A 23,737-nucleotide genomic window follows, 5' to 3' on the forward strand; every position below is an offset into this window, starting at 1 on the left:
TTTTGCAACCATGTATATACAGTGTTACGTAACAGCTCTGGAGTACAGTACATGCAGCAGAACATACCTGTTGAATATAAAATACTTTTCTTAAAATCTTCGTCGTTGGAATTCTTTGAAGTCTAAATTATAGAATGCCCATTACTTGGAGAAAATGGTTGAGGAGTACAAACGTCTGCATATGTTGGCCACTGAAATAATCCAAGGCTGACTGGAATAATATTCAGAGCACACCAGGAGTGCATAAATAATTTACTTACATTATTAAAATACAACCCATAAAATTCAAGTTCAAGATCTTATAGGATTGTCTATGTAAATCCTTTAAGTGGTTGCCTGGAAATGCATTGTCTCTTCTCTCTTTTTCTTTTTTTTAAAGTCCTATATAAAACGTTGGAGTTTTTTTCTTTCTCAAATGAAACGACCACCCTTATTTGTGCCGACTGCCTCTTCTTTTCATGGCAGCAGTGCACTGTGGACAGTACCATTTTCCTTTTGGTGCTTCTGTCAATCCAACACATCCATAATGGAACCATTCTATGGGGCACTAGAAAGCAAAAGTGCAAAGAAATAGTTTTTAGTAAAAGATTAGGAAGTATGTTAAAATATGCCTAGCAGACTTAATATTAATAATTAGAGCCATGGAAACAGAACTTTGACATCTAGGAGCTGATTTATTGTTCATTTAGTCCAACTGGTAAGTTTCAGAGATGAGGAAACGGAGACACAGAAAATGATGCACCTTTGTTAACTCTGAGGTTCATGTAATCTACCCCCATAATCTTAAATAATGAACACAAATTCACTAATTTCCGTTAAGTTGGAGAGTACATTGATACCAACTCACAAGGACAAGAAGAAGTGAGATGGGTCTCTCACATAGGCGGTAAATGTATTTTAAAGATTTTATTTAATATTCAGCCTTATTCATTTCCTCATAAAGTAGAACAAGCTACTTGTAATTAAAGACATAAAGGATTGCCCTGGGTTTCCGTTCTGGTGTATCTATTCCTAGATATGCAGAGAAAAAGAGTTCCACTGTGCAATATACTAAGTGGTTCTACGCTTTCACAGAAAATCTTAGCACCTAGAAGAGCACAACTGGGAATGAGAGGGATCAGAGAGAGCACGACGGGGTATTCACAGAACTCTCATCCCTCATTTGCACTAAGCGCCCCAGAAGACAGTTTACAATGGTCTTCTTGAAATGGTTCTGCAATAATCACAAACAGCCCACAGTGGTTCTGCACAGGGAGTGGAAGGAAAAGTCTTTCTCTATGTGAACGTGTTGTTGGGAACCTGGCAGGTCAGGAAAGCACACATTTTCATGAGCCAACCCTGATCAATTTTCAAATTGTTTTAAAAATTTAAAACTCTTATTATTAACCTTAGGATCTTGACATTACTGATCAGTCCTCTTTAGAATTCAGGGTTCAGTTACCCCTCTGGAGGAAAAGATGGACAAAAGGGGGCTGAGCTGTGTGACAGTAGGAAGGGAGTGGAAATTACTAGACAAAAATATTCTCAGCATTCAAAACATATCTCTAACCCAAATTAAGCTTCAAAGAAAATAAATAGGAATTCTTTTCTTTCAAACCTTTATTTTTTAATATCAGAAGTGGCTCTTATCAGCTGACACTTGCAGAGTACCTTAGGAAATACTACACTAATAGGAGGAAAATAACCCACGTTAGAGCCTTCACCTTAGCATAATGCTTCCTGAAAGAATGTGCTGTTCTAAAGTTCCAGTTCTTCACTGTGATAAGTGAACTGAATTCTAGCAAACACAGCATTCTTTGGCAAAAGGGGAGGAGGGTGTTTCTAATTTTCATACAACGTAGCACCTTTTGGGAAGTATAATCTGCACATCAAACCGTAAAACTAGCTTTAAAAAAGTTAAAATAGGGAATACATTAAGGGACACTATCCTATTTGGGGGAGGAATACTCTAGCATTATTACAATGAACATAACTTCAAACTTGTTTTCTTATACTGAGAGACACAGTAAACAAAAAAGTATACATTCTAGCAATAATAATCTGTGATTTTTTCATTCCTAAATAGAAAAATTTAATACTTACATCTTGGTTATCGCAGCCCACCATCTCACCATAGGATACCTAGTTAAAAGAAAATTAAATATTTTTATTATGACTATATAACAAGCACCTAAACCCAAATTAATTGTCTATGATACTGTTAAGAAAATAGAGGGAAATACACTGAATATACAACTGCATTAAGAAACAGGGCATATAGTTTTACACAGTTTATAGTTTTTTTTTCTGAAAGATTTTTTTGGGACTGGGATGTAGAGGGAGATACACAGAAATTATGTACTCTTTGAAAGTCTGCAAGAATTTGTTCTGTAAACTACCTCGACAAAGGAGCCAACTTTTTGGGTGGTTTCTTTTATAAAGATTTTAAGTTTCTTTCTTGATTATTTACATACTTAAGTTTTTTTTCACTTTTTCTTGGGTCAGGTTAGGTCATTTATATTTTTACAGTCAATAGCCCATTTCATTGAAACTTCTAAACTTATTATCTATTTATTGTATGTCCTTTCTCATTTTTCTTTTTGCTGTTCTTCACTAGCACTTTACAGCATGACTTCCTAATTCCTGAATTCATGTAAGTTCTCAAAGAACTGAATGCATTTTCAAATAGAGTTTATTTTACTAGATGGCATACTTCCTGATTCTTTGCATGAGTGAAAATATCTGTTTGCGGTTCTATGCACATGATCAACAACTTCTCTGGGTAACAATTTGCGGGGTGTGAGGTAGGGGCCAGGGGGGGGCACTTAAGATTTCTCCCTCAAAGCCCTACAGACATATTTCATCAGCTTCTAGTTTTTAGTGTTATAGAGGGGAAATCTAGGGTGAATCTGATTTTGTTCTTTTGTAGGTAATCTACCTCTACTGCCAGGATATTTATAGGATATTCTTAATCATTAATGTTAAAAAAATGTTTATCAGGTGACAGCAGAACTAGCAAACTCTTAAACGGCATATTCTTAAAAATTAGACTGGCAACTCACACTGTTAAACACAATATACTGCAGACAGATTAAAGATTTAAATGTGAAGAAATTAAAGCATATCAACAGACCAAAACATTTAAAAATCAAGACACAGTTATAAGGGGTAAAGGGGAAGAGGCCTTCCTAAGGATATAATCCATGGCTGAATTCATAAAGAAAAAGACTGACAGTCATTACTACATAAAATTGGAATTTTAGAATTAAAAAACTAAACCAAGCAAAATATTTATATGTGACAAAAATGATAGAAAAAATCAGCCAACTCATAAAAGAAGAAATCAAAATGGCCAAAAAAATCCAACCTTACTACTAAGGTAAATTGAAACAACTGTGTGATTCAAAACTATCAAAATTGGTACATGGTTTTTAAGAGAGAATAAAATGCAGTGCTGGACAGGGTTTAGGAAACAGGCATATTCACCAATTTATTAATTTTGGTAATAAATTTTAGAAGATAATTTGGTAGTTGGTATCAAATATTTATAACTTAATTTTAATTCTAAAGGATTGCCCTAGAAATTAGATGTATGAAATGGATTACATAAAAAATGCCTACCATAATGTTATTTGTAATTTTGAAAAAATAAAACCACTAAAATAATTTATAGCTAAATATTGACTAAATATGTTACAGTACAGAGTATAATAGATAACTGTGAGAAGGAAAAAATGACAAGAAAAATCATGTTCAGTACACATGATTTAGTGAAAAAAGCCAGTTACATAAAAGGACATACCATGATCCCAACTGTCAAATTCAAATACACATACACCTATGTGTGTATCTGTGTACATATGTATTATGAACTGAATGTTTGTGTCCCTTCACAAAATTCATGTGTTAAAGTCTTAACCCCCAATGTGACTGCCTGTGAGGAGAGGATAAAGGTTAAATGAGGCCATAAGGGTGGAGCCCTAATTCAATCAAGTTGGTGTCCTTATAACGAAAGGAAGAGACACCAAAGCTCTCTTTCTTCACCATGCGAGGACTCAACAAGAAGGGGGCCGTCTGCAAGCCAGGAAGAGAGCCCTCACTAGGAACACAATTGGCCAGCACCTTAAATTTCGACTAGCCAGCCTCCAAAACAGTGAGAACACAAATTTCTGTTGTTTAAGTCACCCAGTCTGTTGTATTTTATTATGGCAGCCTGAGCAGGCTAAGACAACATCCATGTGGGGTATATAGTAGTAGTACATCGAAATGTTTAATTATAGGTTATATCTGAGGGCCGAGATTATGGATGACTTATGTGTTTCTTTATAGTCTTTGTATTTACAGCAAACACATCATTTTTATAAGAAGCAGGAGAAAAATATATTAAAAGAGCAAAGGTATTTTTAACTGGAGTAAAAAGAACTCTAAAAAAATGGAGTAGCTCTTTTTCCTAATTTATTCAGATTATGCTTTTATAGACCTATGTCAGATTTTTACCTGATTACAAATGCAGTATCGTGGTTCATTTGGGTCATAAGTCCAATCAACCTGACTGTTCGAATCAGATTCTGGTACAACTGTTGTTTGTTGAGAGATTTCTTGTACAACAGTTGATGACGAAGAACATGATGATAAGGAAGAAGAGGAGGAGGAAGATGATGACTGCTGGCTTGAAGACTTGTTGTTGTTTCTGAAAAAACAGTATCAGTTTTATTTGCTCAGCATCCATAAGAAGTTACCTGAAAACAACTTCTAAGTAAGTGGTATGATATGAAATAACATTAAATGTATAAATTAATATTTAACACTCAAATAATCTGATAAACAGATTTAAAAGCACAATTGTTTAGAGCAATAAAACATTTTTCATAACAGTTTATTTTTATCTGAGATTTTTTTGTTTTCTGGAGAACAAATATATTCAAAGGAAATTCTTTCAAAATATTTCAAAGTTTTTAGAATAAATTTTTAATCAGTTACTACTTACCATTGATTTAAATTGTAGGTAATACTTTTAAGAATTAGTATTAGTTATGGCTACCTTACAGACATTCTTTGTATTTTTAAGCAAACTGAATACTCTTCATCAAAATCTAAAATACAAATACACAGAAGCATTTGATGAAAATAATCATGACCATCAACTGACATGTGAATACTTACCTGTGTAGGACAGGAAACAAAAAGTGTTAAAATTCACAAGAAATTTACCATTATCTGTATGCTAATAAATTTTTAAAATACAAAAATTTATCATCAGCAGTTATAATAAGTTTGGGTCATTAAATGAATTTTTAAGACATTTAGCACTTTTGTGGTAATTCTACATTGATCATTCTTTTAGAGATTTAGTCATAGAAAGTACAGGAACACAGAAAATACAACATTTACTTGCAGAAAATACAATACATTTAAAGAATAAATTATGATACAATTATGATACAATTCTTTTGGCCGAGCATTTGAACTTTCACTATGTATGAATACCTAACATATGCAGGTAATTTGGAAAGATGGTGCCAAATGCTGTTAGGTTTTCATATAATCATCCTAAGAGTCTCATCCACAAAATCGAGGGATATTTTCATAATTTCAATTTTGGGGATGTAATACCAAGGATTAAGACAACTTGCTCTTAATCAAAATGAAGAATCTTATTTAAAAAAATTTCCAGGAAACACATGACAAAATAAGGTGTTATAAGCAGAAAAAGTTTCATAAAATGGTTTATCTTAATGAACAAAAGAAAGTAAAGAGATAGTCATTTATTAATAAACCCAATTTAAGACTCTAGAAAAATTACGGTCTCTTAGCACTTTTTAAAGACTTCATCCCTTTCAAAGTAAGTCAGTGTGAAGGAAATGTCATGTCTTCCCACCTCCCCAAAGTTCACCCTGATCCATCATATCATGCTGCCTTTGTTTAGTATACGGAAGCCCAGCTGGATGTCAGGTAGTCTGCATACTTAGTAAAGGTACAGGCTACTGTAGCAATAAAACTTACTTGCTCTTTCTCCCACTCCGTGAATCTGCTGCTGATGAGCTGGCGTTCTGTGTCAATGTAGTCATGAGCGCTGAAGATGATGAATAGCCAGCTGCTTCCCTGGGCATGGAAAACTCTTTTCCCAGCTGAAAGTCATTATTCTTAAATGCTTCATAACTGGCTTTTAAACTTGATGTTCTTCGTCCCTCTTTCATCTTAGAAAGACATTCATCGGTAGTATTAATAAATGTAAGTATGTATATTTTCTTTTTCAAGTCTTACTAGTTACAGCATTATTTTGGCTTATCCAATATTATTTTGTTTAAACCATTATTTTCATCATTGTAATTTAAGCTATTTTATGTAAAGATTTAAGATCAGTTTTTACCTAGTTATGAAGTAACTACAGGATGGGTATCTTAATTTGGAATACAGATAACCAGTACAGAAGTGAACAAACTCAAGGCAACCTAAGTTCTGAGGCTATAGAGAAAGACCTGGAACTGGTAGAAAGAATAAAGTATAGTCCTAGCAGGTGCTGTGGCTTACAGTCAAGAATATGGGCGTCATGAGCAATTACTATGAGAAGGGATCTGCATGAGGTTGTATGAATCTATTTTTTACTTTTCATTATCAATCAGGGAATTTCTGCATATTCATTTCATTAAATAAAATGTCAGATAGCATAAAACTATGATTTAAAAATGAAACTACAATGCAAGAGAACTCTTTTTGTTCCTACCTAGTTGTTTCTATTTGAGTTTGCCAAGGATCCAGACAAAATTTAACATTGTTTCCAAACCTTTTTCCTTTTTACCTGAGCTGTAGCTTGAACTGCTTGAGCTGCTGCCATGGTAATTGCCCCTGCACCAGTTCCTGAAGACAAGGAGCCAATATTATAGGATGCCAGAGGCTGGGAGGAATTCACACTGTAAGCATTGTTAGAAGAGGCTGTAGAATTATTATTTCGACAACCTGTATAGAATTAAAGAAGCAATAAAAATGGTTAGAGAGAACATAAAGTTAGTGAGCTTAAAATATATTAGTTCTCAGCACAGATATAATCACTAAATTTAAAATTTTCATGTCACATTTTTGCTTCTTTCTTCCTATGGTAGACTTTAACCAGGTAAAGAATCTGTATAATTAATCTTAATTGCTGTCATTTCCCTTTATTTTAATGCAAACAAAAAAAGAAAACAATCATATTTAAGATAATAAACTTACCTAGCGTATTTTCCTTAGAGGCATCTGATGTTAGGGTAGATAAAAGAGCTTCAGATTTAAACTTCTTTTCAGGTATATGATCTGTTGTCGTATGGTGAGAAGTTGGATTATATTTCCTTTCTGAATACAAACAGAAAATTCAAATTTTTTTAAATTTTAGAGAACTATAGACAAGGCATAATATTGTACTTTCATCTGGTTATAAACTGATACAGTTATGATCTGAGTTCCTCGTGGAATACAGAACATTATGTTTTCTGAGAAGACAGGACAAACAGAACTCTCTGTGTCACCTGTTTTAGTAAGAGCAGACTGCTCGGACATTTAAAAAATTTTAATAGCAAAGTAGTGAAGATAACCCATGATACACCATGGTTTCACATATAACATGAGGAGAATTTTGTTTTCAAAACATTAACTACAATTTAAAATAATTTTCAATCAATCTTTCTTTCATATCAAATTGCTCTGTCAAAAAAAGGCACCAATACGGTCATCTAGCCAGCTAGCATCTGACTAACCATTCATTTACTCACTAACTCACCAACCATTTGAGACTTTATTATAAGCCAACAGTAAGCTAAAAAATTGAAAAGCAAGGATAAAAAAGACGAAGAGCCCACAATCAAGTAGTTCACGGTTTGGCTTAGTTCTAACACTCCCTGGAGAGAAGCAGGTGTCTGTATGTGGTCAGTATACACTGCTACTAGTACCACACGTTCTTCCGCAATGAATTCCAGGGAAAACAGACTACCTGTTCCCAAATCAAATATGTTCTTCCCAAATGAAGAAGATAAATCTGCCAGTAATTGCGATGAAAAAAATACATCTCACAAAATAAAAGGGGAGGATATTCGTTTCTCAATTGGTTGTGTAAAGCTAGTGAAAGAGAATACATAGATAATATAATGAATTTTTAATTGTCTTTAAAATATTAGCTGTCCTAAATCAAACTTACTTTCCACTGGAGTATGTGAGTGAGCATGGTGATTGTTCACTGGCTGTGAAGGAGTATCTAATTCCAGAGATCCTAAAAAAAAAAAAGAGAGAGGCACAGAGATAGACCACATGAGATATCGCCACAGAACTTTACACATCAATCGAATACAGGCACTCTGTACCCTTAACCAGCAAAGGACTGGCAAGCTCTGATGCCTATGCCTGTAGCATTTTAGCCAAACACATTAGAGGGTCACCACTGCCAATTTTACCCTGAGCCAATCTGATCCTCTTTCTAAACAGTAAGTTAACCTATTTTTCAATATTCACCTTAAGTACAAAATGGGTCAAGGCATGCTAATGTCTGAGTTAGGGAATTCACGACATTTGGTACCACATAAGTGGATGAATGGGTATTATAACTCCATTACTGATCTGAAAAACTCAACCTAGAGTTACTGAGCTGAAGACCTTTTAATGGGAGAGTCTAAAGTATTAGGCAATGGGACATTACTATAAGAAAGAAAATTCTCTGATCATTAAAATGACATGCGATAGTAAAGACTTCCTAAAAGAAGTTAGGGATTTTGTTTGTGAAAAGTGATGCATAGAATCTGTACCGCCAAGCTTTAAAATACTTGTAAAGAAATTTCCTGGGTTTATCTTGATCCCTTGAGATGAAATTATGGCAGGGCACAGGGTGGAGCAATTTTTATAACTTGATCTAATTTACTTTCATACGTCTGCGTCCTTACAGAGGATGCTTCATTAACCTTCCTGCAGTACTGAATAGGCATGGCTTATTGCTACTCACACCTACTATCAGCGTTTCAGAAAAATAAAATAAAATATTTTATTTTGTCTCAAAATACTTATTATCTTCAGATAGGGTCCCCCTGGAATAAAAGTATCACAAATAAATGAGATGATCACCTAAAATGATGGATCTATTTCTGAATACAAACATGCAACTATGGGTCCCAAGATGGATTCATGTGTGGGTGCTGCCCTAGTTGACGTCTAGTGAGTATATAAACAGAGATATATGTAACCTAACACTCTAAAGAAACCTTTCATCTGTGTGTAGAAATAGGTACATGTTGCTGTACCTATTTCTTGCTGTGGAAATGCACCAAGAAAAGAGATGCTTGAATCCTTTAATCAAATTCTACTAGAAATCAGCCATAATACTGACTTGATTCAACTAACATTTAGTGAGTGCCTACTCTGGGCTTAGCACAGCACTATCTGCTTTTATCTATTTAGGCTGGAAGAGCTAAATTAGTTAAAGAAACAGAGCTCATGTCTCCATTTTGGGGAAGTCTCCTAAGTTAAACCCTAGAAGTGACAAGAGTAAATTATGGCAGGAGATCAAGTCGAGTCTTGCAGAGAAATATTAAAATGGTTTCTTGCTGATAAGAGAAAGTTTAGGAAAGACTTCTTGAGAAAAAGAGGAAGTGTTGAAGAACTCATTAAAATCTTTCTTAGTAACACAGCTGAGGGAAAGCTTTAAGGCAGTCCTTAAGAAGAAAAAAATAACAACCTTCCTCAACACTTAAGTGCATAAACTGGCAGGGCAAAGTCAAAACACGTAATGCCAGATGGCTGACTTGTTTCTAGATGGTTGTATTCCTTTAAATCTTTGTTCCTACCACTCATCTTACTAGCACATATCCATGTTAAAAAATGGAATGACTTAATATGTTATTTTCATACAGAGTGAGTGGATGATATATTATCTCTCCAAGTATCCGTGACCCAAACAGTCCAACTGCTGGGGACCAAGCTATCCCACCCAGGTGCCACCGTCCACCAAGGAGCAGGATCTGAGAAGCCTCTGTGGGACGTGTGTCTCCTCAATGATGTGCGCATGTACTGTCCAACATTGATGCAAAACTGTAAATTTTACTTACGCCTCTCTAATATTTCTGTAATTCCAGCATTATCAGCTTCCAGCTCCATTTTAAACTTAGCCAGTTCCTGATCCAGCTTTCTCAAGTGTCGATCTACCTGTTTCAAAGAAGATCAAAGATAACCACCACAATTTGGGACACTATTAAAGTGTCAGTTTAATGAGGAAACCTAAATCTTTATTTCTTTTAGTGCATCTGCTTTGTATCCTTGAGCAAGTCAATTAACCTACACCACAGATTTTTAATCTATAACATGAGGGTGCTAGGCTAAGTATCTCCGAAGTTTCCTTGAATAAATTTTAAGTTTTAAGAAACCAGAATCGCAATTTGTTAGAAAATGTTTGGAAGAAGTAGGATATGAAAAGTAAAGCAAAGATGGGTGGTGGGTGGTACAGGAGGGTTGGTAACAGTTCTTAGTATGCCCTGCGATTACTTTCAGCCTAATCTCCTACTTATAACAAGGCCATCCACACTGCCAGACCATAATAACTGTCACAGTAAGGAATGAAAGATCCTCAGTCTACAAACAAAGAGGCTCCTATATTCTATACATACATTTCTCTAAGGCAGGGAAGTGGACCATTATACTTGTAAACATTTATGTAAAGAGTTGAAACAAAAGGGGTTTTTAGCCAGAAAATGCCATTCCACAAACAGCTTGGTCAAAAGGGTTTTATTGTAATACTGTTGCCCTTGGTTAAGGTGGCAAAATTGTATTTTCTCATTCACCTAGAGATCTTTGGACTGATTTCAGAAAATTTTATGACACCTCAAACTAGCAACAAGTCTTAATGTATTTTTAAAGCTTAATATTAAATTTTTTCAATACTTATTCAAATTTACTACTTTGAAGTGAAACCAAAAAACACCAAGTCTTGAAAAATATTCATGTCACATTATTGTCAACATCTTTTTTTCAAACTCTAGTTTCCCTCTTAATCACTGTTATAATTAAGAGTAACTTTCTCACAAATGTCAAAATGCTATGATACACCAGAGGGCAAAAAATTTAAATAAGACTTTCGATTAAATAATGTGTATCTAAATGAGGGAGTGGGGAAGAAGAATAGCAAAAGACACTTGCGGGTGTTAGATGCCACTAATGTGTTTGGTGCATTGGAAGCTTTATGTTTTCTAGTCCTTGCTCTAATCTTTTGAGATAGGTTATTACTGTCTCCACTTCATAAGTGAAGAAACTAAGGCTCAGAAGGGTTAAGCAACATGTCCAAATTCAATAACTAGTGCCTTATAAAAATGAGACTTAACTCTGATCTATTTGTAATAGATTGTGCTTCACTGTTTATACCTAACATTGCCCTCTGAACTTCTGCATGCAGAAGCCAATTTTTTAACTCAAAGTAATAGAATTCAAATTGAAAAAAATAAGAATATTGTCTTATTATTTGTATTTTGTATATTAATAGTAATCATTGGGATGCTGGTTTATGATTTTTCAAGAATTCAAGGCCCAATTTTCCTTCCACCTTCACACATAATTTTTCAGAGCTTGGTAGAAGTTGTAATTACAATATTTAAAATTCTATAGGGTCACGTATTACAGACACATGCTACTATTCAAAGAACCTGCAGGTAACTGAGCATCCTTTTTAATGGAAACTCCCTTCCAATGATAAAGTGTGAACACAGACCTGTTATTCAAGAATATCTCTTACATTGTCAAAATTTAATCTCAAGGGAGATCAGAAAAAACACTCATATTTAAATTCCAAGTCTACTTAATGCAATGAAAATACTCCACCACCTTTCTTACCTACAACTATACTACTAATAAATATTGAGTTCCTATCGTGTGCTTGGCACTGGGTAAACGGAGAATACCTGAAGAATGAGAGAATCCCTGCCTTCATAGGAATTAAAATTTAGCTGACAAATCAAGATTTATGTAAGATTTTTAACACAGTAAAGGTATAAACAAACAAATAAATAAAAATCTCCTAGATGTAACAAATAAAAAACAGCGAGAAAGGGTCAGAAGTAGCACATAAAGAAAAAATATAATATTGGGCTATTGTAGACATAAAGGAATTATGAATGAGTTAGATAGTGAAGAATGGATTGTCTTCAAACAGGTGGAAAGATGGAGTGATAATTAAATAACTAAAGAATGTATAGAGACAAGAAGACAAACAGAACTCTCAGAGAAAAACAAAGTCTGGTGTGGCCTGTCATAGGCGCAGACAGTATAGACAGGAAGTGTTAGAATCTCGGCTGGGGGCAGGGGGGATCGAGGTGAGATGAAGAAACCATACATACCTCCCTAACTCATTCCACCCCTGAATTTAAGAATTGCTTAATTATCTTTTAAGATAGCACTAATAATGTTTATTATACCTGAAAACATGGAAGTAATGATGGAATTCCCAATATTAGATAGTTCAGAAAAAGCAGTGGAACCCAAAGAGTTAATAACTCGAAAAACCGAATTCACAATTAAAATAAACAGATACAGAAAAGCCTTAACCACATTGTGGTGGGGAGTTTTGTAAGAGAGCTTTCAATCATTCCCACCTCCTGGTAGGTAAAAAAGATTATGAACTGATTAATATTATAAGCAATTATCAAACAATGAGAATTCTTTTTATTCGATTCACCACTGCTGTACTAAATCAAATTAGGAGTCGGAAAGAAGTTGACCACAAGATTTAACTTAAGCTATAAAGCACCAGGATACTTAAACAGCATTAAACAGCAATAGCAAGAGCTGAACTGAACGTAACTGAAACCTATTATTAAGTGCATTCCCTCTACCTACATGATTCTGAATGGGTAAAGCACCTATCCTAGCTGAGCACCATAATGGCCCCCCAGATATCAGGTGAAGCAAGAACCCAAGTTAGCGTACCCCTCTACAAACACCTGACCCTGTAATACTGATTTATAGTGGTAAAGAGGGTACTGATCCAATCGAGAGATTTTCCATTAACCACAGATTTCTAACACAAGGCTGACCACAGAGTCTAATTATTGATTTGTTCCCCACTTAATGTCAATAAATGCTAGCCACAAAAGTTCCTTATTCTACAACCCTAAATCATATCCTACAACCCCAAATCATAACTTTTTTAAATGTATTGCCCTTTTTCTGACCTTTACAGAAACCAAGGAAATTCTGTCAACATTATTTGTTAATATATTCATGATCATAAAATATATAAGTAACCCTTGGCCCCTCTGCATGAAACAAACAAAAATCCTGACCCTTTAATTATTTTTGCATAGAGCTGTAATCCTTTATACTTTCTCTTTTGTCTGTCCCAGTTTTCCAACATTCAAATTTTAAAATGTATCACTTGATGGACTCAAACTGAACTGAATATAGCTTTTTAAAAGTTTTTCCATGATTTTATGGCTTCCAACACTGTCAAATTCTAAAAGTTAGATGTCGAGTTTGCCCTTTCACAATGAGCACTCAGTCTACAAGGTTCTAAGTTGAAATCCATGGCAATAAGAGAGAAATTTCTATCCATGAAAAGATCTAGTAATAGGGAATCAGGAGGGTAAACTGGGGAATAGAAAGGAAACATGATGGCAAATCATTTCTCTGATGGTAAGTCATGAAAATGATTCTTCACATCCTGAATTATATTTAAACTAGATGAAAATTTGATCCATCTTTAGGGTGAATCAAATACTTAAGGCCTTGGCACATAAACTACATCTAATCATTCTCCTAAAAGACAATAAGGATAGGAGACAAATCAAAAGGTCAAGCTCACATAATATATTTCCTTAATTAGAGTTATCAGATGAGGAATTCTCAAATTTATAGGTAAAGTGTGGGCCTGAAATATAATCATCTCAGGAATAAACCAGGATATAAAAAAGAAGCAAGTTCAAGGGTATTTAGCACTGTAAGAGGCTGCTAAAACCATTCAAGCATTAACTAAAAGCTCAAGCTTTATCAGCGTATATATAAATCACCTTTACTAGGTATTGTAATCTAATGTGGCCTTATGACAGTGACATCTGGCTGAGGAACACAAAAAAGTGTTTAAAGCCTATGAACATCAGGATTCTGGAAGGAAATTATTTTAATAAGATAGATTTTTTTTTGTCTGTTAGTCAAATTTCACTAAACCCTCTTAAATAAAGCATCGGTTCATTCCAATAAACCCCTAGTTCCAAAAATTTCTTCATTTGTGGATATTTATGCAGTCTGATTTTTTTTCCTTAATAAATAAGGTAGTCAGTACAGTGCCGGTCACAGGAATAAAAAGCTTACTACTGATTTTAAAAGTAAATGAAATATTTTAATGAAAAATAATACAATGAAATACTGTGCTATAGAAAACACTGAGGGGCAAAATCAAACACAATTATATACTCAATTGCTGTATCTCAAAACCTGTCAAGATAATACCTGCTTACTTGACATTTCCATAATAATGCAATGTTTAAGCAAAGCCATACATACCACGTCGTCTAAGGTGTGTCCCACCCCTGTTTAAAATCTTTCACTGGCCTCCCCCTGCTCTTGGACTGAAAACACTGCTTCATCGGCTTTTAGGCCTGCGCGCACTGGCCTCTGCCTGCCCCGCTCACACCCTCTTCTTCTTTCCCACGACTCACCAACCGCACTGGCCTCTTTCCTGGTGCAACTGTCAGACCCTTTTCCACCTCGGACACCGCACTTGGTCCATCACCTGCCTGAAACGTTCTTCCTTAAGCCTGTCACATGCCTGGCTCTTTCTCGCTTTCCAAGTACCGCCTCAGATGTCACCTCCTTAGACTACACTCATCCTGACTAGTAGACTCGTAAAGCCTCCCCCAGTTACTCACTCTTGCCCCCTCTTTCCACGATGTTTATTTCCTTCACAGCACTTACCAAAATCTCCAATAATCTAGTTTGCCTATATTCATTGCCTGTCTGTATCATTACTGCCCATCCAGCACCAGTGACCACGCATAGTTGGAGATCTATAAATATTTGCCGTATGAGTGAAAGTTATACTCTCCCACTAGGTAGAACTGTATAAATACAAGTACCATTGTTTACTTGGTAAAGGATCTATAAATAAAAATTACTGTATTTTTACGCTTACACTATATCTTATCTATTCACCTCTGAAGCACAGAGCCTTCTAAGCTCTCACTTGCTAAATGTTATAGGAATTTAATGAGGGTGCATAATTGATGTTAACATTTTAACAATTATTTATTCATGAGAAGTGATGCTAGTGAGAGAAGTAAAACGAGAAGACTTAAGTCTTAATACAATGAGTTCCAGGGCCTAGGAATTCTCAGATAAGAACAGACTCAGAGGAGAAGTTTGAGCTTGAAGAATAATTATTGCATAATTGCTAAAACTAAGCATACACATGGAAAAGTAATGGAGAAATGTTTCTCAACGTGGGTGGTGAGTGTGGCGGGGCGGGGGTAAACCTGGCATCACAACAATGCTTTACCGTGTGGCATTTGGTCTCATCAGCCTCTGGAGTTGGGGCTGAAGAGGAGAAGAAAGCTACCTTTACATGGGAACCACTGAACAGAGTGAGAAACAATGCAGGTCAAAGACAGAACCCTTCGGAACCGCTCTGAGTGATACCCAAGGAGACTGAGAAAGGCCACAAAGGTGGGAGGATAAAAAATTAATTAACATAAAGTCTCAAGAAGAATGGATTTTATATTAAGGATATCGTGGTCACCTGGAATAGCAATGGAGTATTTGAAAAGGAAGAAGCGGGAGGAGTAACAAAAAGAAAAGGGGAGGGAAAGAAAGGGAGAGAGATAAGAAAGAGTAGAGAAAAGACAAAAGGCAGTCTTAGAAATAAATAATGGGGGACTGTGGAAAAAAAAAACAGGTTTAACTTGGCAGAGCTGAAAGGGAAGCAGTGGCTTCAGGAAAGTAGAAAATTTGTTAGAGAAATGAGATGAAGTGAGTCTTTTTAAAGAGCGAGTGCTTAGTATCTGCCAAGCTACGCGCACTGTGTGTGTGTGTGTGTGTGTGTGTGTGTGTGCGCGCGCACACAGATATAGATAAGAGATATACAGAGACAGATATAGACATATGTATATAGATGTATCTATATTTGTCTCTATATCTCTGTCGAAAAAGAGAGAGAGAGAGATTGATTCAAATCTTCCTTTAAGGCACAAATTAATACTGCTGTTTTACAGATAAGGAAACTGAGTTTCCAGGATTAAATAACTTTTCCAAAGTCTTGCTGTCAGTGAAGTAGCAGAACTCACGTCTGCAAGAATCCATTATGGGTCCTTGCTTTTTATTACATTCGTTACATTGTATTAAATTTAATACATCACCTGTTATTCCTTCAATCTCTAGCCTAAATAACCTACCTCCCTCAAAGAATTTACTAATTTTTATTTTCATTCTGTGTTTATCCATTACCTCTGAGTGAAATGCTTTCCCCTCAATACAATACCTGAATCCAGGCCTCCGAGGCTCTGAATAAATACTGTTCAAAACTCATCTCATACCCTCTAAGAAATCAACAATAACTCTGCTTGACTTAGGTCAGTCTTTTACCAGATCCCCTTAATACCCAACTGTATTCATCTTCATTTGTTAACATGTTTCTATACAGGCTCTTCATTTTACTTATGGGCATGTCTCTGTGGGCATGTCTCCCCAACTAGTTAACAGACGCCTTGAGGACAGGAGCATTTATAGCATTTACTCTTCATTCCTCCATTGTACCCACATAAACCTCCATTACACCAAGTACACAGTGGATGAACAGTGTGGTTGGTAAACAAGAGATGGATACACACACACAAACACATACACATTGAAAAAGCATATATTTGTTATATATATTTTTTCTAAATGCATGAAGTACTTTTAATAAAGGTGTAAAAAGTAGTAAAATAAAATATAAACAAAAGATTGGAACCAAAGAGCTATATGATTTAAAAAGCAGGTAATTTCTAAATAAAGTTTGACACCTAGTCACTACATATGAGAAAGAATGTTACTAAACAAATTAGTCCTGGATTCAAACATAAATGTCTTTCTCTATGTTTATAGACCTAATTCAAGACCAAAACAATTAAGAACTTTTTTTGGGTTTCGTTCCGCAGTAAATCAAGCTACCGGCCCACTCTACCCTTCTTTAGTCAGTATCTTTTATGAAACTGTTTTTAGACTAACTGTATGAGCAAAAGAGCCTAAGTCTTTACAGCCATTAAAATATTTTCACTATATAAAAACAATTAAGCATTTTCTGTGGTTTTACATGACAAATGTTTTCTAGTTTAGTATAGCATTCACAATGTATACCATATGGGATATGTACCTTTTATCTGTGTCATGCTCACCAATGACATTTATATTAACACGTATCTGTTCAGTAATAAAACTGTATCCAGACAAGACTACAAAAATAAGATATGAATCCATATGCTAAAGTTAATCAAAAGTGAGCATTTGTCTTCAGCTTTAACTTGCTTTGAGGGAGAATCAGAAATGAGTATTTCCTAAAGTATATACTTTGGAAGAAGATGCTTTACGTTAAAAAATATATATATAATTATACCAATTTGAGAAATATTGCATATATCTGTCTTCTTGGTGATTTCAATCTTTAAGGAGTGCTGCCGCTACTGTAAAAAACCGTTTTTAAAGTTCATTTAATTGTGTTTCCCAGTTTTGCCACCTGTGCCAGTTGTTGAGTGCTATCTGCTGACGTCACTTAATAGACAGCTGAGTGCTATCCATTAACACAGATTGAAATAAGTCTCTTCTTCATTTTAATCAGACTACCAAGAACTATCAACACAGTACTCTTACGTGTATTTTGCCACAGAAACAATCTCAAGATGATTTATCAGGCAAGTAAGCACACTCCCTTAAGAAGATAAGGATTAGTAAAATAAACACCTATTTTTGTTAAAAAAACAAAAAAAGCCTAACGTCAGCTACAATCTTATAGCAATGTAGATTTGGCTAAAATATAAGGTTCTTGACCTATTGCCTGTGGACTCTCTGGCTCTCTTCCACAAAGAAACCAAAAAGTAGACACTGAACTCTGATATTAAATGGGATCAAGAGAGCAATGATTCAGTTTAATCTGTTCTTCCTATTACATATAAGCCAACACCATTTAAAACATAATCCATAATTCAAATACGGCATAGCATGCACGTTAATTTTACTTACCAAGTCATATATCTGGTTTGCCAACTGTACCTTCTCGTCTGCATCCTCCAAAGCTTTATAGTAATCCTGAATAAAAACATTCGCGTTTCAAGAATAAATTAATAATTTAAAAATATGTGTATGCAGGATAGCTTGTTATCACTGTCAGTCATTATACATTAGCAATAAAAATCCAGTTAGGGAGAGGGTGGGAATGGGGTAGGATTAGAAATTTTAGACAACAGCCAAGGATTAAAGGAAGATGTTCAGAATTCCTAGAAAAGATATAAATAAAAAATAAATATCATCCAAGTCTAGCCTCTATACTAGTAAAAGTTATGTGAGCCAATGAATAGTTCTTTTTCTTTAAAAATAAATGTTATTTAAGATGTAAGACTTATCTAATTTGTAAAGAGTATTTATGCTATCCATTTTTAAAACTTGTTATAAAAGCAACTTTTGAAAGGATTCTCACCTACATGTCCATTGTTTCCAATTGTTCTATGATTCTCATTTTAAGCTAGGGATCAATTCATACAATCAACCTATACTTTAGATTTCTCCCCCATAAAAAGCAAATTATTTTTTAAAAATTCTATGAAGTTCCATTAAGTATCAGACTTTTAGGGTATATCCAAGCTGTGCTACACCAAAAACCTAATAGGATAAAGGGATGATGAATGACTTTAAGATGCATATATGTGATGTCTATACTCACACACACCTGGGCCTCCAGATATCCTCCAAGTCAGGACTAATTCTATAAAAGATTCTGAAGTTTTTGCTCCTAACAGAAATAACATTCCCCCCATGTGGTAAAATAAACAACACAACTAGTTTTCAAATTTCTTTCTCAGTTGATTCTTGAACAATTCTATGAAGGTTGGGGGTAAGGGAGCCATTATTACTCAGAGGTATTAAAGGACCTGTCCCATGTCACATAGTCAAATGGCATAGTCATGACCAAACTGAGGGCTTGTGAGTAGTTCTTCCACCGTATCCCCAAATAAACTAGATCACACCTTTAAAGCAAACCTTGAGGGGAGAGCTGATACCCATTCTAAACTGGAAGAGAGCTCTGAGTACTATAAAACTAGCAAAAACTCAAAGAATTCTGTATTTCTAGGCCCAACTGATGTACAAATTAAGACTTTTAAACTAAATACTTTTTAAGGATCTTTTCAATTCTTAGGATTCTGTTCTTCTATGATTCCACCAACCTAGGTACCTAGCAATATATAAAATATGCTTCAAGGTTGCTAATTTTCACCCCAGTCTGTGGGCCAAACTGGAAGACAATACAGATATAAAGACAAGGCAACTTTAATTACCTGTAACTAGAACAAAACAAATTAAAAGAAAAAATGTTCTTTTTAAATGGTTTTGTGACTCTCTAATGAGTCACTAATTATTGAAATAATTTTCTAAATTACCAAGATGCTTCAACGATTAAAAATTCCTGGGATTTCCTTGTTGGCGCAGTGGTGTGGGGGACACAGGTTCGAGCCCTGGTCCGGGAAGATCCCACATGCCGCGGAGCAACTAAGCCCGTGTGCCACAACTACTGAGCCTGCGTGCTAGAGCCTGCGAGCCAGAACTACTGAGCCTGCGCTCTAGAGCCCACGAGCCACAACTACTGAAGCCCGCGCACCTAGAGCCCATGCTCTGCAACAAGAGAAGCCACCGCAATGAGAAGCCCGCGCACCGCAACGAAGAGTAGTCCCTGCTCGCCACAACTAGAGAAAGCCCACGCACAGCAACGAAGACCCAACGCAGCCAAAAATAAATAAACAAATTTATATATAAAAAAAAATTCCTATACCTGAAGCTCTAACATTTAATACATCATTTTTAATTTTATAAGTCACGTTTAAACTCTAAAGAGCTATTGATAACTTTCCCTCATTTTGATATCCCCCAAACTATTTAATTTTAAAATATCTTCCTCAGAGGGTCTCAAAAATTCACAGATAAATCATCCAGAGTGTTGAACATACCTTTTTAATGGATGCCATTTGCTCTTCTCTCCACTCCGGTTTATTTTTCTTTGCGTTCATGAAGAATTCACTGACTCTTTGTTCTAGTTGATCCATTGCATCTAGGACATAATAAAAACATTTCATATTTAGATGACCAAACTCATACACTGAATATACATGCTTTGATGTGAAGAAAGAAAAAAATATCTGACCACATACACTCTTTTACTTGGTCTGTAACTTAAATATGTCATGTTCTAATAATATAAATATATGGTGCCTTAATTACCTTAGTAAAAAAAAAAAAGCTACAATTTTCCCTACTGACAATTTATTTTTGTTGTTACTTCTAAACTTTTTCCAATAGTCAAAGTAGTCAACAATGTAGATAGATTCTATACCATAGTTGTTGAATAGTACAGGCTTGGGGTCAAAAACTAATGGTATAAAGTCAGCCAAATACGCTGAAACACGATTTCTTATTGAAATCACCATTTGATAATCCTCACATTTATTTCAATAAGGAAATGTGATAAAAAGGTTTCAACCTCTTGCTATATACCATTAAGCACCCCATCATCTCATATCATGACTGAACGTGGTAGGTACAATCATTTATTCACTTAACGCACATTATTATTTGTTCTAGATAAGTTTTCCTGAAGTGTGTGCTAAGAATAGTCATTTCATTCTATGTCTGCTAAAAAAGGAAAAATAAATAAAAGGGATTTTGTTGCTACGTAAATTGAGGAAAACTGTTTTATTATACTGTTTTGGAGATCTGCAGTGCATAATAGTGCATTTCCTAACTTATTTGACAAAGAGATATCTTTTGTTAATCCATAATACCCATTCACTTCAGATAATTCTAATCATTGTAAAAAATGCAAGTTTAAAAAAACCTCTAACTTATATAATCAAGTCCAAATTGCTAGAGGACTTAACATTTGTAATGATAAAGTATAAAATAACAACTACCCTTTATTGAATGCCCACTTCCTATCAGGTACTAAACGTTCTAATTTATCTGTATTTCTTTTAATCCGCAAGACAATACAAATCCCTCAGAAGTGGTAATGTGGTCAAGGCCAATGAATAAGTTAGTAAAGCCCTAAAATGAACTCAGATCTGTCTGATGATAAAATCTATGTTCAATCCTGTAGAAAACACTACTTTAGCAAGTATTTAGCATTTCAACTACATTAAAGTTAAAATGAATTTCGTGAGCAAGCTGGAGAAACAACACACAATTCAGACTTCCACACTGCAATCCACTGAACAGAAGAAGGTGATTTCCATGATATATCACCTTGTATTATGCACCACATAAAACCGACAGGAGGCTAAGAAAAGACTATTCATGAACACTGGGTATGGAAGTGTGTGTGGCATGGGGGCAGACAAGCAGGGGCGGGGGGGGCAGGTTCTTAGCTACCTCAAGACTCTCGCACTCTGAATGTTCTGTTTTCTGGTCGCTTTCCATGATACTCCTTTCTTCCCTATCATACCCCAAAACCCAGATCTTCCCCGACCCTTACTTTTCTAAGAAGAAAACCTGTCAGCACAAGAAACTTACCTCAATCCTAATTCTATGTATACTCCAAACATAGCTGGTACACATGGGATCAAGAAACATCTTCTCCAGATACACCCCATGAAGGTCAGCCATTAGTATTATTTAAGCAATTAAGGAGTACTTACATTTCTCCAAACAAAAGGAGTGACACAAAGCCAACAAAGTACACTTGATTATACATTTTAATTATGTATCGTATATTTCACATTAAAAATTTTTAATATAGTATCTCTACAAGATAGTTGGAACAGCTATATTATATTCATTTCACAAAGGGGGAAGGTGTGTGAGGTTCTTTCAGAGCATGATGGACATATATTTGGTACTCAGCACTGTTTTCTTGTTTCGAAATTTTGCTCTAAGTATTTACCTTGTTATCTCCAAAGGTATTTATTCTTTACCCTCTCTGAATCATAAACTCTTTAAAGAAACTTCACAGAAAAAAAAATGTTCAAATAAATTAAATACTGTTCTATGAATGAGCAAGGTTATTTTGGGGAACACGTCTCTGGACTACCAAGCTATAACTGAAAGAAGAAAAGTCAAAATTTTTGTTACAGCAGACAAGAAGCTTTACAGTAAGATTTTATTTACTTTCTTATTTTGACTGAGAAACTACCATATTGTTGCCAGTTGAGAATGTATCCTTTAATGTGTAACTTTTCAAATGCGACATTCCAAGTTCACCAGGGTCTCTAAAGAACTACATATAACCTGTGCTTCTACGTGTTGTCCGCTCTTGAATTTTGATTAGCATGAACTTCAACAAAAATATAAATGCTGAAATCTACGTTCTATATACATTGTCTCAAGTCAAAATCTTCGCAACATGTATGCCTTTGTGCACTAAAACATATCTACATTCTCAACGAAGGTATAGAAACTTTTATTGCACAGTCCCAAATTCGAGAAAGGAGCACACGTGCTCTAATGCCACCTTCTCTTGTAAAAGCCAGGAAAAATTAGCGTGGGAGACAGAAGAGGCAAGATTTGGCATTGCCGGTTCTTTTGGACAACTGCTTCTGTACTAGCGAGTGAGCCGGAGGAGAGCCAAATAGCAGAGTCGGTGGCGTCGATGGCAAGTAAGTCTGGCACTGACGCGCGCAGCGAACAAGGGCAAACGCGCCGACTTACTCTGCACCTGCAGGTCCATCTCGCGCATCTCGGTGAAGCGGTCCCGCAGGTCCATTGGAAGCTGCTCAATCACTGTCAAAGGGAGAGTCCGTCAGAGGGGCGGGGCCAACGGCGAAAGTACGCGCATACGTCACTACGTACGTGCGTGCGTGCGTCGGGGGGGTCGAGGGAGCCGGCAGCCCACAGCGAGGCTGCCAGTTACCGTGAGAAAGAAACATCCCCCGCCTCCCCCTCCCTCCCGCCATCCCGCGAGCCCGTCCACTCCCGCCCTCGCCCGCCCGCAGGTCCCCAAGTCGGGCCCGCCAGCGCCGCCCACTCACTTTCCAGATAGTCCTCTAGGTACAACATCGCGGCCCTTAGAGCTGGGGGAGCGAGGGGGTCCAAGGGTTTATTTGTGTCACTCGCTGTCGCCGGAGTTTTGTCCCTTCCAATATGGCGCCTCCGCTAGCAGCGCCCGCTCGGCTTCGGCGGAAAAAAAAAAAAAAGAAAAAAAAAAACCACTTTGGCGCCTGACAGCGCTTGCCTCACCGCCGCCCGGAGCGGTCATTGGCTGGCTGAAGCAATGACGTAAGCCGACCGGAGTCCGCCCCCGCGCCTTTGTGGGAAGTGTAGTTTTAGCACCTCCCCAGCAAGATTGAACACGCTGGCAGTCCTCCACGTGGAAACTACAAAAACCAAGCGCCGTTGCGAACGGTGCGCAACAGAATCCGAAATGCGGTGCCTCTGTTTATTTGTTGATATTTACACGGGGAATGACGGGAGTTGTATGCGCCTGCCGAACACAACTAGGAACAAGTTTTCACCTGTTTTTTACTGCTGTGATTCCACGCCCCGGCGTTTGTGAGTCATGGATTTCAAGTAGTGCTAGGCAGACGGCAAAGGTTCTAAC

At 36.1% G+C, this 23,737-nt stretch overlaps 1 protein-coding gene across 3 annotated transcripts; it reads right to left on the reverse strand.

The window, feature by feature from the left end:
- Window positions 1–23,331, reverse strand: ING3 (inhibitor of growth family member 3). 3 transcript variants are annotated; one of them, XM_036864363.1, is made up of 12 exons: window positions 23,169–23,331; window positions 22,849–22,920; window positions 20,157–20,257; window positions 18,181–18,246; window positions 10,041–10,137; window positions 8,147–8,218; window positions 7,189–7,308; window positions 6,779–6,936; window positions 5,983–6,176; window positions 4,477–4,669; window positions 2,083–2,121; window positions 1–547 (listed from the first exon to the last, which is right to left on the reverse strand). In XM_036864363.1, exons 1-12 carry the CDS (start codon window positions 23,194–23,196, stop codon window positions 431–433), a joined length of 1,257 nt encoding a protein of 418 aa, XP_036720258.1. In that variant the 5' UTR covers window positions 23,197–23,331; the 3' UTR covers window positions 1–430. The 3 variants fall into 3 exon arrangements, 1 of the variants encoding a protein (XP_036720258.1); XR_005021304.1 differs by lacking the exons at window positions 1–547; window positions 2,083–2,121; window positions 4,477–4,669; window positions 5,983–6,176 and having other exon boundaries at window positions 6,808–6,936; window positions 8,143–8,218; window positions 23,169–23,310; XR_005021305.1 differs by lacking the exons at window positions 1–547; window positions 2,083–2,121; window positions 4,477–4,669; ... (1 more) ...; window positions 6,779–6,936; window positions 10,041–10,137 and having other exon boundaries at window positions 7,192–7,308; window positions 23,169–23,310.
- Window positions 23,332–23,737: the final 406 nt, after the last annotated feature.

Source organism: Balaenoptera musculus, chromosome 9, assembly GCF_009873245.2.
Source record: "Balaenoptera musculus isolate JJ_BM4_2016_0621 chromosome 9, mBalMus1.pri.v3, whole genome shotgun sequence".
Taxonomy (NCBI): Eukaryota; Metazoa; Chordata; class Mammalia; order Artiodactyla; family Balaenopteridae; genus Balaenoptera; species Balaenoptera musculus.